The 17,285-nt window shown below is 40.5% G+C and overlaps 2 protein-coding genes and 1 long non-coding RNA gene across 3 annotated transcripts in view; 1 reads left to right on the top strand and 2 right to left on the bottom strand.

Annotated features, from left to right (window-relative positions):
• The first annotated feature begins 5,062 nt into the window (after positions 1-5,062).
• Positions 5,063-7,666, top strand: LOC309497042 (uncharacterized protein). Its single transcript, XM_082167303.1, has 3 exons — positions 5,063-7,112; positions 7,357-7,398; positions 7,538-7,666. The coding sequence occupies exons 1-3, from the start codon at positions 6,704-6,706 to the stop codon at positions 7,657-7,659; spliced, it is 573 nt and encodes a 190-aa protein (XP_082023429.1). The 5' UTR covers positions 5,063-6,703; the 3' UTR covers positions 7,660-7,666.
• A 3,741-nt stretch (positions 7,667-11,407) lies between these two features.
• LOC309497084 overlaps positions 11,408-17,285 on the bottom strand; it is a 126,085-nt gene continuing 120,207 nt past the window's right edge. The window contains exon 3 of the long non-coding RNA XR_014205366.1: positions 11,408-11,789. This is a non-coding gene — a long non-coding RNA (uncharacterized lncRNA). The remainder of the gene's footprint in view (positions 11,790-17,285) is intronic.
• On the bottom strand, positions 12,515-15,749 carry LOC309497003 (piggyBac transposable element-derived protein 4-like). The gene is made up of 2 exons (XM_082167238.1): positions 15,736-15,749; positions 12,515-15,544 (listed from the first exon to the last, which is right to left on the bottom strand). Exon 2 carries the CDS (start codon positions 15,430-15,432, stop codon positions 13,939-13,941), a length of 1,494 nt encoding a protein of 497 aa, XP_082023364.1. The 5' UTR covers positions 15,433-15,544; positions 15,736-15,749; the 3' UTR covers positions 12,515-13,938.

The following is a 17,285-nucleotide window of genomic DNA, read 5'->3' on the forward strand; positions in this document are numbered from 1 at the left end:
TCTAAGACCATTTTGCAGCTCTGTGCAGCACATGTTATTAAAGCAGTGTCTTCTGCTTTTCACAAAAAGACCAGCGATAAAGACTTGGCAATATTTGCCACATTTGTCTTTGCGAGGTTGCAGAACACGATGTGTGTTGATGATGGGCTGCAAATTTTCAAGGACCTGTGTGTTGTGCTGCTTTCAAGATATGTCACCGACAGTGTTTCAAGCAGTGTAGCATTCTTGCAGGAGGTAATAAATCAAGAAGTACCCATGCAAGAAACAATAGAAGAGTCCCCAAATTGGGAAGTTGATGAAAAAACATCTAGTACAATCACTGGTGGTTCTCCATACAGTAAACTCTTCCGAAGCATCTTCGAAGGGGTAATGAACACTCTCGTAGAGGAAAAGCATGAGGAATGTGAACCAAATCCTTATTACTGCCCAGGTATTGTCACATTCCTTTTGGAGAATTACCAGAGGTGTAAAAAGTACAAAAAAATTTACTCAAGTGAAAGTACAAGTACTGAGGGAAAATTTTACTCAATTAAAAGTAAAAGTATCTGGCCAGAATCGTACTTGAGTGAAAGTAAAAAAGTACCACATTAAAATTGTACTTGAGTATTAAAGAAGTAAAAGTAACAGCAAGAATGAAAACTAGAGATTCTTGTTTAAGCTTTTAATCTCTAAAAACATGAAGTGAATGATCCACATACAAGGTTTTATCCTGCTTTACAACTGTTTGTATTTAATTGTATTTAATTATCAAACTATAAGACTACTATCTAATGCCAGTATGCAACATGTTTTAAACAATCCACTAAACATGCTTTTACCACTAAAAGAAAATAATTTGCTAAGGTACAGCCACGAGTGCTCTTGATCCTGTGGCTGATTTTGGACTGTGTTCGCAGCTGAATCACGTTCTTCCTCCATTTTCTTCCACTGATTGACTGTTATAATTTCTCTAATTTCCAGGTCAAGGTGCTGTGCATAGAGAGCCTAAGTCCCTCCCCTCCGCTTCCAGCTCATGGGACCTTATTTCGGAAAAAATATGTATGGTAGTCAATGGCGAGAGACAACTTATCTTTTTATTCCGTCTGAACTGTGCCCTGAATTACACATATGATGTTTGTCAATTTAAAAGATAATTATGAAAGTCAAGAAAGTCGCAGTTTGTCATAAAACAGAAGAGTAACATTAAGTTTTATGTGAAAAATCGCTCAATGAACTACATCTCTCGTCTCGCACTATGTACGTCACCATCCGTTGCTCGTATGCGTGCAGTCTGGTACAAAACACTCAGGCATGACGGCGTAACGTTACGATTATAACGTAAGACAAAGAAGAAAATGACAGACATTAGCTTCAGTAAAGTTAGCTTCATTCATTGAGAGAAAAGGTATGACGTCACATGTGCGCCTTTTGGGTTTGTAGTTAGTGTTGTTTTTGGCAGCCTGTTTTAATTTTAGTTTTAGTCTAGTCTTTGTGTCAAGCTGTCGTTTTAGTTTTTATTAGTTTTAGTCACGTTCATACTCTTTTTAGTATAGTCAAGTTTTAGTCGACGAAAACTGATGACATTTTAGTCTAGTTTTAGTCAATGCAAATTGTATTTTAGTCTCTTTTTAGTAATGCAATTCTATTTAACCCAGTCCATATAGAATTTCAAAAAAGGTTATCTTATTATATTTAGTATATTTAGGGCTGTGTCGGTGGCAGTTTTTTTTTTACCACCGCGGTGGTAATGGACCAACTACCGGCGGTGGTGGGGTTATTTAAAAAAATAAAAACTCGTTTTATATTTCCACACAAAGACGCTCGATATAGCCTACCACTCTGCGCTCTGAGAGGGATGTGGGACACGAGCAGGAAAGAGACCATCGATCTCTTTAAATGATAACTTCGTGTTTTCTACTTGATGTAAATTGGTCTGAAGAGCGAATTTTATCCTCCACAAGGGCGAGATATTTAGGCTATGTTTGAGATTGCGCTGCTAGAGAAAGTGAAACTAAAAATCACCCGCGCGTGTGAAGCGCGCTTTACGTCTTCGTGTAGGGTTCTTTAAACGTTAGCAGGACGTCGCGGGGGACGTTCGCAGGACGTTTGCAGGACCGTCGTGCGACGTCCCGAGGGACCTTAGTGGGACGTTTGGAAAACATTCGGGGACCTTTACAGAACGTTCATTACAAGTCCTTTTAACATCCTTTTATCATTTTATTTTATTTTACTTATGGCTAACCAAAGAAAACAGACACGTTGTAAGGAACAAAGTATTCATTTGAACAATTGTAAAGGTGTTGTGCTCTTTCTGTGTGTGTGTGTGTGTGTGTGTGTGTGTGTGTGTGTGTGTGTGTGTGTGTGTGTGTGTGTGTGTGTGTGTGTGTGTGTGTGTGTGTGTGTGTGTGTGTGTGTCTTCAAACACGCTGGCAGCTGTGTGGCATTCCTTAGGGTATACTGGATGGCATTATTACAGGCTTTGTCCCAACCCTGTTAGTGCATACTGGATGGCATTATTACAGGCTTTGTCCCAACCCTGTTAGGGCATACTGGATTTTTTGCACATATTTACGATACCTATCTACATTTGTGAGTTATGAATGACAAATTGTAATATAATTATATCGATTTCTACATTTTAAACGACTTACCACAAACGATGGATACAAACACCCTCTAAACAAACCTGAAAGTTTGGTCGGCACTTTAACCTCATAGGTAGTGATGAGTATTTATGATACCTTTTGGGGACATTGACCTGTATTTTAACTGTCCTTATGGGGACACCTTTGTTGCTAATATAATTTGTGTAAAATTCTCAATACCTTCTACCTTTATATTTGTCATGTTTGACTGATTACAGGTTGCCTTCCAAAACCACATGGACACAGATTCCAACTCTGCAGAAGATGGGAATGTGTCCCACTCCAATCCCAAGGTAAGAAAGTATAGATGACGGCCACAGTTCATAAAAGTTTGGAGAATTCATTAATTTTATCTTGACTGATTTTCGTAACAGTTTAAAAGGCAACCCTTTCAATGTTTGTTTGATACTTTAGACCCATTCATAACTTGCATTTATTTTTTGCAATTAGATATTAAACTAGATTAATAATCTGTTCTGGTCCATGCCTAAATTCTAATACAATCACATCGCAATTCAAATAAGTTGGATCATTACTTTAGAGAAGTGACTACTAATTATAAATGTAGAGAACAGAAAATCATTGCATGCACATAACAAAAATGATCACTTTAAAAAATGTTTTTGCAGTTTACAATTGCATGTACTTTAGTTAAAAAAATCATTCTACACTTTCTGTAGCATGGAATTTTTTATTTGATTTTTAGCTGGGCCCAGAATCACATCCAGTCACTCAACCAGCAGAAGATTCTGTGATACCCTCACCAACAGACACACAGGTAATAAGACAAGTTGTTTTAGAACCATTTAGTTTCAGAGCCGCACAGTATACATTATATTGTGGTAATAATTATTTCCCAGCAACAATGTTTATCAGAATGTGTTTGACAGAACGATGCGAGGATGGCATTATTACAGGCTTTGTCCCAACCCTGTTAGTGCATACTGGATGGCATTATTACAGGCTTTGTCCCAACCCTGTTAGTGTATACTGGATGGCATTATTACAGGCTTTGTCCCAACCCTGTTAGTGTATACTGGATGGCATTATTACAGGCTTTGTCCCAACCCTGTTAGTGCATACTGGATGGCATTATTACAGGCTTTGTCCCAACCCTGTTAGTGCATACTGGATGGCATTATTACAGGCTTTGTCCCAACCCTGTTAGTGTATACTGGATGGCATTATTACAGGCTTTGTCCCAACCCTGTTAGTGTATACTGGATGGCATTATTACAGGCTTTGTCCCAACCCTGTTAGTGTATACTGGATGGCATTATTACAGGCTTTGTCCCAACCCTGTTAGTGTATACTGGATGGCATTATTACAGGCTTTGTCCCAACCCTGTTAGGGCATACTGGATGGCATTATTACAGGCTTTGTCCCAACCCTGTTAGGGTATACTGGATGGCATTATTACAGGCATTGTCCCAACCCTGTTAGTGTATACTGGATGGCATTATTACAGGCTTTGTCCCAACCCTGTTAGTGTATACTGGATGGCATTATTACAGGCTTTGTCCCAACCCTGTTAGTGCATACTGGATGGCATTATTACAGGCTTTGTCCCAACCCTGTTAGGGCATACTGGATGGCATTATTACAGGCTTTGTCCCAACCCTGTTAGGGTATACTGGATGGCATTATTACAGGCATTGTCCCAACCCTGTTAGGGTATACTGGATGGCATTATTACAGGCTTTGTCCCAACCCTGTTAGTGCATACTGGATGGCATTATTACAGGCTTTGTCCCAACCCTGTTAGGGCATACTGGATTTTTGCACATATTTACGATACCTATCTACATTTGTGAGTTATGAATGACAAATTGTAATATAATTATATCGATTTCTACATTTTAAACGACTTACCACAAACGATGGATACAAACACCCTCTAAAAAAACCTGAAAGTTTGGTCGGCACTTTAACCTCATAGGTAGTGATGAGTATTTATGATACCTTTTGGGGACATTGACCTGTATTTTAACTGTCCTTATGGGGACACCTTTGTTGCTAATATAATTTGTGTAAAATTCTCAATACCTTCTACCTTTATATTTGTCATGTTTGACTGATTACAGGTTGCCTTCCAAAACCACATGGACACAGATTCCAGCTCTGGAGAAGATGGGAATATGTCCCACTCCAATCACAAGGTAAAAAATTATAGATGACGGCCACAGTTCATAAAAGTTTGAAGAATTCGTTAATTTTATCTTGACTGATTTTCGTAACAGTTTAAAAGGCAACCATTTCAATGTTTGTTTGATACTTTAGACCCATTCATACTTGATAACTTGCATTTAATTTTGCATTTATTCATGCAATTAGATATTAAACTAGAGTAATTGTGTGCATGTAACAAAAATGCTTGCTTTTACATTTTTTTTGCAGTTTAAAATATAGGGTATTTTTTGTGGATGTTAGAAGAAAAATACTTTTATTCTACAGACATTGGGAGATATTGTAGTTCTGTTTCAGTGACACAGACCTTGTATTTAGGAAATTTAATTTGCTGAATTCTGATTAATTTCAGTTTAAAAAACAAATACTTGGATATGATTCTGAAGACTCACTAAGCAGCATGGAAATAACAGAGGATGAATATGTGCCAGGGTCAGATTGTGAAAGTGAGACCAGCTCAGAGGGAGGCAGTATATTAAAGAAAAATGCTGCCACCATGGCCAGTCCTGCTGTTAAAGATGGAACAAGAAAAACATACAAGGGACCTAGAAACCGGAACTCTGAATCTGACACATCTGGGGAAAGCTCCATAACTTCACTTACAGTCATGCACAGTCAAAAGACTGACGATGGATCTAGAAGATACACCAAAAAACATTACTGTCTCTTTTATGAGAAACCACAATCCAAAATCGCCAGGCATCTGGAACTTGTTCATAAAGATCAATCTGAAGTCGCTAAGGCCATTTCATCTCCAAAGAACTCCAAGGAAAGAAAGCTCCAACTGACTATACTAAGGAAACAGGGGGACAGAGAACACAATGTAGATGTCATTAGAAAGGGAAAAGGTGTCATTGTTCCATGTAAACAAGCGAGTTCTCCAAATGTCAATCCAAATAAATTCTTACATTGTGCAAATTGCCAAGGACTTTTCAAAAAAAGATTTCTTTGGAAACATATGAAAAGGTGCCCACTTCGAGGTGTTCTTCCAAAACCTGGTAGAACTCGAGCCCAATCGATTTGCGCCTTTGCGCAACCTGTGCAGGAAGGAGTTAGCAAGGGACTGTGGAAACTTCTCAGTGACATGAAACAAGGTGAAGTGGTAGATGTCATAAAGAGTGACCATTGTATCCTCAAGTATGGCGAGCAGAAATACAACATCATGGGACACCGGCGTTCTGATCATGAACTGATCCGTCAGAAAATGCGTGAGTTAGGGAGACTGGTTTTGAAAGGAAGGCAGGTGTCCCCTCTCAAATCACTTGAGGAATACATTGATCCAGCCAACTTCCAACACACAGTTAATGCAGTTAAAGCTGTTACAGGCTTTCAGTGTGAGACAAATAAGATAGCGGTGCCAACGCTAGCCAACAAATTTGGTCAGAGCCTCATGAAGGTTGCCGACATTGTAAGTTGTGATGCAAGGATCTGCGGTGACACAACAAAAGTTCAAAAAGCAGAGGACTTCAAACACATCTATCAGACACGCTGGAGGGAGATGATCTCATGTTATGCTCACAATACCCTGGAAGAAAAAAGGTACAACGCTCCACTGATCTTGCCATTTGCAGATGATGTCAAGAAACTCCATATATATTTAAAGGAGAAACAGCAAGAATACTACAGCACACTTTTTAATGCACCGAACACCAAGACCTGGGCAAAACTGGCTAAAGTCACTCTTGCACAAATGATCATCTTCAACAGAAAAAGGCAAGGGGAAGCCTGTCTGATGCCAATACAATAATTCGAGTCTCGAGACAAATATACTTTAAATATTGATATTGCTGACTCTCTCTCAGAAGTTGAACAAGCACTATGCAAGTACTTTAGTCGTGTAGAAATCCGTGGAAAGCGCGGAAGGAAAATTGCAGTACTTTTGGCACCGGAAATGATCAAATCCATGGAGTTGCTGGTTAAAACACGTGAAGTTTGCGGTGTTCCGAAGGAGAACATCTACATGTTTGCAATCCCAGGCTGCGAGACATCATTTCGTGGATCAGACTGCCTGCGCTGCTTTGCCATGGAGTGTGGTGCTAAATGTCCAAAAGCCCTATCATCCACCAAGTTGCGCAAACACATCTCTACAATGTCCAGAGTTCTTAACATGAACAACACCGAAATGGACCAACTTGCTGATTTCCTGGGACATGATATTCGTATCCACAGGAAATATTACAGATTACCAGAGGGAACACTACAGCTGGCAAAAATCACCAAAGTCTTGATGGCAATGGAGCAGGGAAGGCTTAACGAATTCAGAGGGAAAGGTCTTGACCAGATCAGCATCAATCCAACAGGTATGTAACCTGTTAATCGAGTTTAAACTACCTGTCAAGCGTGTCCTAGTGACTTTGGAAGAATCTGTGCATATCTCATCACTTCAGGAGTGAATAGCAGCAGGACAGTAAACACGAATGAAGGTAAGATGTATGAACAGGCAGTTAAATGTTTAATGCAATCAGAATATCAAGAATTCCCCCCAAACAGCCTATCAGTAATTAGTAGTTTGATTTAGAAATGTATATGATTGTGTTTCTAAAGGATCTCCAGAGAGGACACGGGAGGTCATGAAAGTAACATCAGGTAAGGAACCTGTCCAGTAATAGTTTTTATTTGCTTTATTTATAAAAGGTCAACAACATCATAAAGAATAGTATAAAAATAATCCAGTCTTGCACCTACAACACATGCAGTGCAATTAATGTAATTTTCTTGTCATTAGTTCCAAGGAAGAGAAAGTGGAGTGAGGTGGAGATTGCGGCTGTAGAAGAGAAAATGATGAAATTTATTTTATCATTACAGCAGCCCCCAAAGCCCTCGGTGAACGAGACTGGCAGGCGGTAAAGTATTATATAAAAAACAGAATTACAGCATATGAGAGAAAGACCACTAAAAAGTAAGGTTGATTTTGGTTGTTGATTCTGTTTTTGCGTTTTAGTTGAATTATATTATCTGTTTTTTTGGTCTCAATACCATAGTTGGAAACATTATAATGTAATTTAAGTTTTGAAAGAGTTAAAACGGCTCGATGTTGGTTGTAAATTTGGTGCTTGGACTTCCTTGTTTTTAAGTCTGCAGGCAAAATGCTGTGTCAGGTGATAAGGAGTTGGTGTAAATGTTTTTTCTAATTGCGTAGATTAGTTTTACTGTACAGTAGCCATACGACAGAGTGCCTATAGTTTTCAATGCCTTTATTCAGGCCCCTTTACGTTTCACATTTTTAATTGTGTTGTGGATTTAATTTTAAATTGATTAATTTATTTTCTGATGGCACATTAGACGAAACACATCATAAACAATATATGTTGTAATATCTGGTGGCAAGCACGGAACCCATACTGTACTGATTAAAATTTGGCTGTAGATTCAATTTGTATCAAGGTCGTTTTTATTTCTCTTGGATTTTTTTAATGACTTAAAGATTCAATTCTTAGAGCATTTCAAAACAAGACAAAAAAACTCCATTCCACTGATAACGTTCATAATTTTAGACAATTTAAGAATTGTAGCTCTGATCTACTAACCTTCCCAAATGTGTTATTACTGGTTAACTACAGGATACTTAACTTTACCTCAAACATAATACATACTTTTAACAGTAAGCTTACCATGTATATGTTTAATTGGTTTGGTAATTTTAATATTTTTTTTGTGTATCTACTTGTTGTGTGCTCTGTCGGGTTTAGGGTGGGTGTTTGTAAAAGCACTCTGTGACAACTTTGTTTTAAAGGGCTTTATAATATAAATTAGATTGACTTTGATAAGAGCAGCAAAATCACATTCAACGTACGGCTCTCATGGGTCATAATCAGTAAATGTAGCAACTGAATTGTGTAAGAATGAGTTAAATGCAGTATATGATTGTGGCAGTCTGGGAGGACTGAAATGACTTGCAGTTGAAGATTGCATGTTGTTCAAGTTCATTTTTGAAGTTAAGCTGAACTAACTTATTAAACCACCCTATTTTTAACAAACCAATATAACTTCCGGAAATACCATTATGAATTGGCCAGCTGGCCATATTATGACCTTTCTTTGTCTGTAGATTACACTGGTTTGTCCCCAGATTGGACATCCATGTGTACTTATTGATACACTAGTTGGTCAGGGTTTTGTCCCCAGATGGGACTTCCTGTTAATGCCCATATAAGGAGTTGTCCCCGTGTCCCCACATGTGTTAACCTGACCTGTCCCCAGATTACCACCAATCCTTATTTTAATTAATTAATTACATTTTAAGAGAGGTATTAATTAAACTTTTTTCAGAACGCGTCAGAGCTTTCAGAAAAACTAAAAAACAAACAATGTGCACATAGAACGCCTCCAAATATGTGGATACTGCGGGAAAGAACACAAAAGGAGAGAGACATGTCCAGCAAAGGGAAAGCAGTGTGCGAAATGTGGAAAGTGGAACCATTTCGCAAACCATTTCGTCAAAATCGAAATCTGTGCACTGTGTAAGTGACTCTGACACAGGCAACACACATGCATTATATAATTGCATTGCATATAATGTGTGCTGGTCAACTAGTCTAAAATTAAGAAACCCCTAGAACACAGTAAAAAAAAAATATTACAAAATATAAAAACATAGGAACATTGTGTACAATTAAGATAGGCTAATTAATTTAATTTCCAATATCCAAATATGATACTAAATACCACAGGGAAAAGGGCTTCTATCTGTGACGTGCTGTCTTTGCATTTGAACATTGCACATTTTAAACAGGACACGCATTAGCTGAATAAATGTTAGCCAATACAAACATATTTATATAAAACATTTGACAATGAATAGACAGGAGTCCAATAATAGCATAACGAATCACTTATTCTAAAAATAATATAAAGTATAAGTTCCGAATCCGACATATAATGAGGGCTGTGTTAACAGTAAAACGCCTGTCATTTAACGAATTTTAAAAGCAGGGATGGATAATACAAAATGCTTTTTGACAGAAAAAAAACAAGCAAGAACAAAATTTAAACTTAGCCCGTCAATTTTCATTTTACAATGATCTTCTCTCTCTCTGTGTGCGCGCGTCCGTGTTTGAGAGAGAGCTCGCGCAGCATGGTACTTTTTAATCCATAAGTAACTAACGCGCTAGTTTTCATACAAAATAAATATGTAACATAATTAGGTACTTTAGTTATAATTAAGACAATAACGTAACACATACGTTTCTCAACACTGAGAATGAATGAATAAATAAACGTCTGTTTCTCCAGACTCGCGCTTATTAGTAGGCTAATCCACAAATCACAGCACTTTCATAATCACTAATGGCGATTTCAAGATTTATAGTTCAGCATTACTTGAGCATTTTATTATTTGCATGACTGAATGATGTCTTCCTCTTTTCTGAGTGACCATGAATAACTTAACGGAGTATTTTAAGATAATCCATGCGATCTGTGTGATCATCGAATCCATAAGATTAAGTTAACTCAACAATCAACTTTCCACATCGACCCCAGGCCGTTTACCTTCAAGGACAAATCCGGTATTTAACACTTTGAGTCTATTTTGTAGTTCGTTTTGGATGAACAAGAGTGGTGGATAAAGAAATTGACAATGGTTCCTGTCGCGACTTTTTGACTATTTTAGAATTGCCCATGACCGCTTTAGAATGGGAGTCTATGGCCATGCACAAACATGCCCTTAAAACAACCCTTAACGTTCGTTTTCAAAACTGTGCAACTCACCGAGTGGTTAGTGGTGTTCGTTGATGTTCCAAAACAAGTAGCGTAGCGAAATACAGTTTCTGTCGTGTTTTATTTGGCATTTTGTAAAATCCATTGATTTCCGTTGGAGGACTCACTGCTCTGATTGGTCGAACTTTTCTTCTTTTGCTGTAGCTTGATTTGAGGACTGCGCGCGCACCGAGGCGTCACCAGGTTTTTGCGTAGTTTAGAGTGACAAATCGTATCAGCGTACTTTGAAGTCAAAATGCGTATCCGCTACGCAAAATGCGTACAGGTTGGCAGGTCTGCTTACTGTGAAACATTTAATCGCTCTGTGGTCAAGCTGCTGCAGTTTTATTTACAAAAAGGTGGAGCAAAAAAAAAAACTGCTGAACTAAAGAAGCTGTGTGAAGAAAATGGGATCTCCTTTGTGAAACTGGGTAAGTTTCATAATATCAGATGGTCTGCATGGAGGCATTAAACACTGTTAAAAATATCAAGACTATTGGCAGCCATTAACCCTCTGAGGTCTGAGCTGTTTTCTGGGCCCTGGAGGTGTTCTGACATGCTCTGACATTTGTTTTTTTTTCAGTTATTTATAAACATGTTAATGGCAAAAGTGTAAATTCACTCTATATAACACAAACAGGGCTAGCATAATATCTGATCAACATGCTTGTAAATCTTTGTATTTTTAAGAGAATAATGTTTATGCATGGTTATAAAAAAAAAAGAAAAAGAAAGTTGCTGAAATAAGGCCACAAAACACATTCTAAATATGTGCCCACAAGCCTCTTGACTAATGTATGTTGTCGTTTCAAGTTCTGGCTTCAAAATGATGTGAAATTCATCCTGCCTGATCGTTCTCATAAAACAATACATTGATTTAAACATTGTAAAACAGTTTTTTTTGTCAGAAGAGGATTATGCGTGGGAGGGGTAATCGCTCATCAATATTAATGAGATTCAGACCAGGGGTGTGACATAGACACTCCCCCAATGACTAATGGGCCATCAAGAGAGGCAGCCTGAACAAAGTAGAGGAGATTCAAAGGTTTTGTTTTTCACTGTTTTATTGTAATTCCTCTATGAGGAGGAACTAAATGCTTTAAATTTGCAGGTATCTCACAGTAAATGCTTATGCCCCGTTGATGCGGGCTCTAAGCAAAATAAAGCAAAATAATGCAAAATGAGCAAAATAAACTAAAATAAAGGCAGATAGAATATAGTTACATGTCTTTGTGCCATTCTTGAAAACAGTTCCTGTTTAACTGATGTAACAACAATGACTTTGTGTTGGGGAATTAATTAGCTCAAATTAGCGGTAATATTCATCAATGTGAATATGCATCGGTTGCTTCCATAAATTAATTTATTCAAAATAGGGAATAGGTCAAAACCTCGGCTTGTATCAGCGATTACACAATTACTTGTAATAATCACTGATAGAGACGGGTAGAATTTACTCAATTTGGGGGAATTTGAGGTAGAAGTTGAAGAACGTTCATTTCTCATGCAGACTGGCCGTCCGGCGGACAGAATGTATAATTTATGAACAGAAATCGGGCGTCTTTAACACTGATAGATAACACTTTCTTGTGGCCACAAAGAAGATAATTATCTTCGTGTTTTAGACAATTTTAGGTTTCTTTTAAGAATAAAACCAATCGTAGAGCTTATAAGGTCAAATCTGCACTCCTCAGGGACTCAGAATTTGAAACAAAACAGGCAAACTTAATTCAAATGATTTAACAAAGTTTATTTAAACAAGCTAGCGATTACACAATTATTTTAAATCACGCAGGAGTAAAAATGCATAAACAAAACAGGCAATATAACGATCGTAATACAGAAATACAACAAAATAAAAAGGTTTGAGAGAGAGGAAGGGAGAGAGGTTGAGAGAGAGAGAGAGAGAGAGAGAGAGGATCAGCGAGAGATGTTGAGAGGATAGCGTTTGTAAGGAGAGATGGGTTTGCCAGCGGCTCCGTGAGCACGTGGTAGTGTGTTTATCTCAGCACACGTGGGTGAGAGTATGTGTGTGTGTGAGCGTGTATGTTTGTGTGTGTGAAAGAGAATTTAGAGAGAGAGATAGAAACAGTTTTAGTCATTCACCACAAAACCCCAACGTTTCTTAGTAATATTTAGACAACTTTAAACAGCATTTCTTTCAGATTGCAAATTTAAAAGATCTACGTTACTCTGTTTGGGAGATCGGCCTTCTGTGTGTGTCCGTCTGTGTTGGATAAAGGCGCCTGGATCACGTGGTCACAGCGTTCTGGTTGCTATGGCGACTTGAAGCGAGCGAATTCTCAGCAAAGATTATCTTAGCCTTAAGTTGGTTTCGTGGGTTGGTTTCAGCAGACTATCAACTTCAGTAATAGTAGGTTTAAGAAAAAGACTTGGAAATAAAAATGAAAATAAAAGCGAGCGAAGCTTCCTTGAGGGAAGGAGGCGTGTCGTCTTTCTCTCTCTGGCGGACTGCACTGAGAGGAGAGGGGCGCGAAATTTTAAAGGGCTAAACTCACGCCTCCCTCACGTACGTGGGCCAATCGTCTTTAACAACGTATGGGCCCACCTCCTGACGTTTCGAGGTCTATACGCCTCCTTTACGCGGGGTTTTGAAACGATGAATTCGTCCATAACTTAATAACACTGGTATTTAATAAACAATGCATTCTCTGATATTTTGTGTTAAAGATTCAGCATCGTTGGGGTTTGTGGAACACGGCAATACCGCGAATGACAGTCCTAAGATCTAAAATCAAGGAGGTACAGAATTTCTTGTGATTGTGGGCACCACAGAGTGATTACAGGCCAACAAACTACATAGGCATAATATTTGGGACAGGGGATCAGACACACATCAAGAAAATACATTTAAAATATTTCATACAAGGATTTTGGTCCCACGTGGTGGGACCTGCGTGTGTTTCTGTGTGTGTGTGTGTGAGTGCGTCTTGAAAGTTCATAACCGCCCGCTGAACTTTGTCCCCGGCGCTGCGGGTGAGTCTTATGTGTGTGCGTGCGTTTGGCTCCTTGGATTGATGTACTCGGCAGAGACCACATGTTTTGGCATCTGGTCTCTACAACACTGTTTTATTGTTGTGAAGAGTTAATTAGTGTCTATGTGTAAATCAGTGTCCGAGAGACTCCCTGGCGGGGGTGCTTTCGGGATCGCTCTCATTGGTCAGCGTTAGGCTCTCCCGGCCATAAACAGACGGTCTCTGTTGGTTTAGACGTAGGAGATCATGTAGAGAGAGAGAGATACTCAGTGATTTACACCATTTTTCGGCGCCGTTTGGGCTGCACGTCTTGCGTAGAGCAATCTCAAGACACAGAGGTGTCGTAAATGAGAGTGCTTTGGAATGTGAGAATAGCTTGAGTCAGAGCGAGACAGGGGTTTTTGTAGATTTAGACTGCATTAATTAATCTAATTTAATCACCATGCAAACTGGTGATCTGCTCTCCGTTACACTGAAGACACAAGTGAACATTACATGCCTGGCATTTCCAAGGTGTGTCCTGCCTTTTACCAAGCTGTCCTTTGCAAAGCACACAGATCTTGCGACCAACTGTGCAAATGTTCTTTGCATCTGAGCCCAGCTCAGCTCCTGGAACCGGCACATGGTCACTACTGGTTTGTTTTGGTGCTACTTTCTGTGACACACCACAGAGCTCCGCAATAAGCTGTTCCATGAACTGTTTATGGGTCATGTTACCACATAGCTCTTTGTGGATAAGGAAAGCATTGGTGGCAGCAATGTCCAAGAAGTGTAGAAAGATCTTTCTGTACCACTTCATTGTTTTGTGTTGTGCAGTGTAGTACTGTAAGAGCTGATCGGACAGGTCCACACCCCCCATGTGTTTGTTGTATGCAATCACAGGTGCAGGACATGGAAATGTCTTTGTCCTCCATGCATCTTGTGTTTTCACCCTCCTCTGCGCAGTGTCTCCTGTATAAGCAGATTGAATGGTGGAACAGACAGACACCTCTCGTGTGTCCATCCACTTCACAAATACAAGAGGGCCATCCCGAATCCACCTGATGGATCCTCTGGCAGATTTTTTAGAGAGTGAATTAGTTGCATCACGTGGGCAATCCTTCCTGTTGTCCCTGTAAGTCCCACATGCACCAAACTTCATTGCAAACAGGTCTTTGAGGAGCTTTGGGCTTGTGTAGAAATTGTCCATGTACACATGGTACCCAGAGCCTAAAACTTTACAGTCCAAAAGAGATGTTACAGCATCATGTGACAGTCCATGGCCTGAAGGAAAGTTGTTCTTTCCTGTGTACACAGAAAAGTCCAAAGTGTATCCATTTGATGAGTCTGCAAGAACAAACAACTTGAAACCCCATCTGGTTGGTTTGGCTTTCATGTACTGCGTCATACCTGTGTGTGCTTTGCATGCCACCATTCTCTCATCGACAGCTAAGTTTATTTTAGGATGATAGATGGCTTTACAAACATGACGTATGGTGTCCATGAGAGGTTTGACCCTGAAAAGCCGGTCATGTTCAGGTGTGCCCCTCTTTCTGTCATTCTCTTTATCTGCATCTGGGTGACTCATGTGCACATTCCATGAAATGGTGCGGTATCTGTCCCGGGACATGATTGTGGCAGGAAAAGGCAAAGAGAAAAGACTGTCTTGCCGCCAGTAGTCGCTGAGGGAGCTCATCTTCACCATAGCCATGTAAAAAAGCAGCCCAATGTATCTGTACATCTCGCTGATGCTGACATCAGTCCATTTATATTTGCGGCCTTTTGCAATTGCACCAGCAGCTTGAGCATTGGTGTTGTGGCACAGAGTTGACACTGCATTCTCAGAAAAAAACATTTTGAAGAGACTCAGAGGAGTGTGTGCATCAGCTGGACTCAGCTGTGGTCCAGGTTCCCGTGCAGGCAGGAATCTCAGAGTCTGTGGAACCATATCAATGTCAGTCTCTGTTTTCCATGACAGAGTAGACTGCTTGTTGCTTGTCTGAATGTTTGTCTTGGCCCTCTTTGCAACAGGTGTCTGATGATCACCATCACCTTTATAGCTGTAAAACAAACAAACAACTGTGAGCATGTTTATTACACAAAATATAACAACTGCATTTCAATCATTATAAGTAACATTGGCCAGATGCAAAGCCATATAGACACATAATGTTTGTATGGACTATGTAAAACCAGAATATGTAAACAGAATTATACTAATATCTGAAAGAAAGGGAATAAGTGTACTTACTTTTCAGTTGTTCTCAAAACGCCTCGGTTACGACTGTAACCTCGGTTCCCTGAAGAGGGAACGAGCGTTGCGTCGGAACTGACGCTATGGGGAACGCTTTGCGTGATGACGTCTTGAACCACATGTAAAATCACTCCAATGGTGTGGCGGAACGTCAGAGGCGGGTGACGTCACGTACCAGGAAGCTATAAAAGCCGGCCCGAAACAGAAAACGAAAGCTTCGTAAAGTCTGAAGTCGCGCTGACAGGCATGAAGGAGATATGGCAAGGTGACGCAACGCTCGTTCCCTCTTCAGGGAACCGAGGTTACAGTCGTAACCGAGGCGTTCCCTTTCAAGGGAACTCGCGTTGCGTCGGAACTGACGCTATGGGGAACGTCTATACCAACGCCACCATAGCTACAAATGTCTGTCCTGTGTGAAATCAAGTGCGCAGCACTAGGAAGACAAAACCTGAGACCCTGGGGTAGAGTCTAAGTCCAGAGAGTAAAACCTGACGAAGGTGTGCGGTGAGGACCAGCCTGCCGCATCACAAACGTCCTGTAAAGACACTCCTGATATAAGGGCCTTAGAGGCCGTCATACTCCTAGTAGAGTGCGACCGGACAGCCAAAGGAGAAGGCTGTCCCGCCGCCTCATAAGCAAGTGAGATAGCCTCAACCACCCACTTGCTCATCCTTTGATTAGACACTGGACCTCCTTTGTTAGGGGACCCAAAGCAAACAAACAATTGATCACTCTTACGCCACAGGGCAGCTCTGTGGACATATGCGTCTAACGCCCGAACAGGGCAAAGCAAATTATTCGCCTCCTGGTCCGCATTCTGAAAGGGAGGAGGACAGAAGGCCTGCAGAACAATAGGTCTAGCCACATTAGTGGGGACCTTGGGGATATAGCCCGGTCTAGGGTGAAGAAAAGCTTTGACCATACCCGGAGCAAACTCCAAGCATGACGGAGCAACCGACAATGCCTGGAGATCCCCTATTCTCTTAAGAGAAGAGATGGCGAGAAGAAACAGAGCTTTCAGAGTTAGAAACTTCTCAGGAACCTCCTCAATGGGCTCAAAGGGGGCCAGGGAAAGGCCTTGCAGCGCAACGGACAAATCCCATGGTGGCACCCTAGAGCGAACTGCAGGCCTCAGCCTCCAAGTGCCACGAAGGAAACGAGATACCAAAGGGTCTTTCCCCACAGACATTCCACCCAAAGGAATGTGGTAAGCACCTATGGCCGCCACATAAACCTTTAAGGTGGACGGGGTCAGACCTGCAGTGAACCGGTCCTGCAGGAATTCCAGAACTGTACCAATTGGGCAGTTGACTGGATCCAACCGACGGTCACTACACCAAGAAGTGAATACTCTCCACTTCAGGGCATAAAGTTTCCTCGTGGAGGGAGCTCTGGACTGTAGAATGGTCTCAACAACCTCAATTGAGAGACCTGACTCTATGAGCTGGGCCCCCTCAGAGGCCAAGTCCACAGGTTCCACAGTTCTGGGCGGGGGTGAAATATTGAGCCCCCTGCTTGGGACAGAAGGTCCCTCCTGACAGGAAGCT

This window comes from Leuciscus leuciscus (genome assembly GCF_965113295.1).
Source record: "Leuciscus leuciscus genome assembly, chromosome: 4".
Classification (NCBI taxonomy): Eukaryota; Metazoa; Chordata; class Actinopteri; order Cypriniformes; family Leuciscidae; genus Leuciscus; species Leuciscus leuciscus.

Excerpts from the sequence above, each read along its gene's own strand:
- LOC309497003 (XM_082167238.1), bottom strand. The coding sequence starts at position 15,432 with ATGGTTCCACAGACTCTGAGATTCCTGCCTGCACGGGAACCTGGACCA.
- LOC309497042 (XM_082167303.1), top strand. The coding sequence starts at position 6,704 with ATGATCAAATCCATGGAGTTGCTGGTTAAAACACGTGAAGTTTGCGGT. Across the intron at positions 7,113-7,356 it reads GATCAGCATCAATCCAACAG|GATCTCCAGAGAGGACACGG; the intron begins GTATGTAACCTG and ends GTGTTTCTAAAG. Across the intron at positions 7,399-7,537 it reads GGTCATGAAAGTAACATCAG|TTCCAAGGAAGAGAAAGTGG; the intron begins GTAAGGAACCTG and ends TCTTGTCATTAG.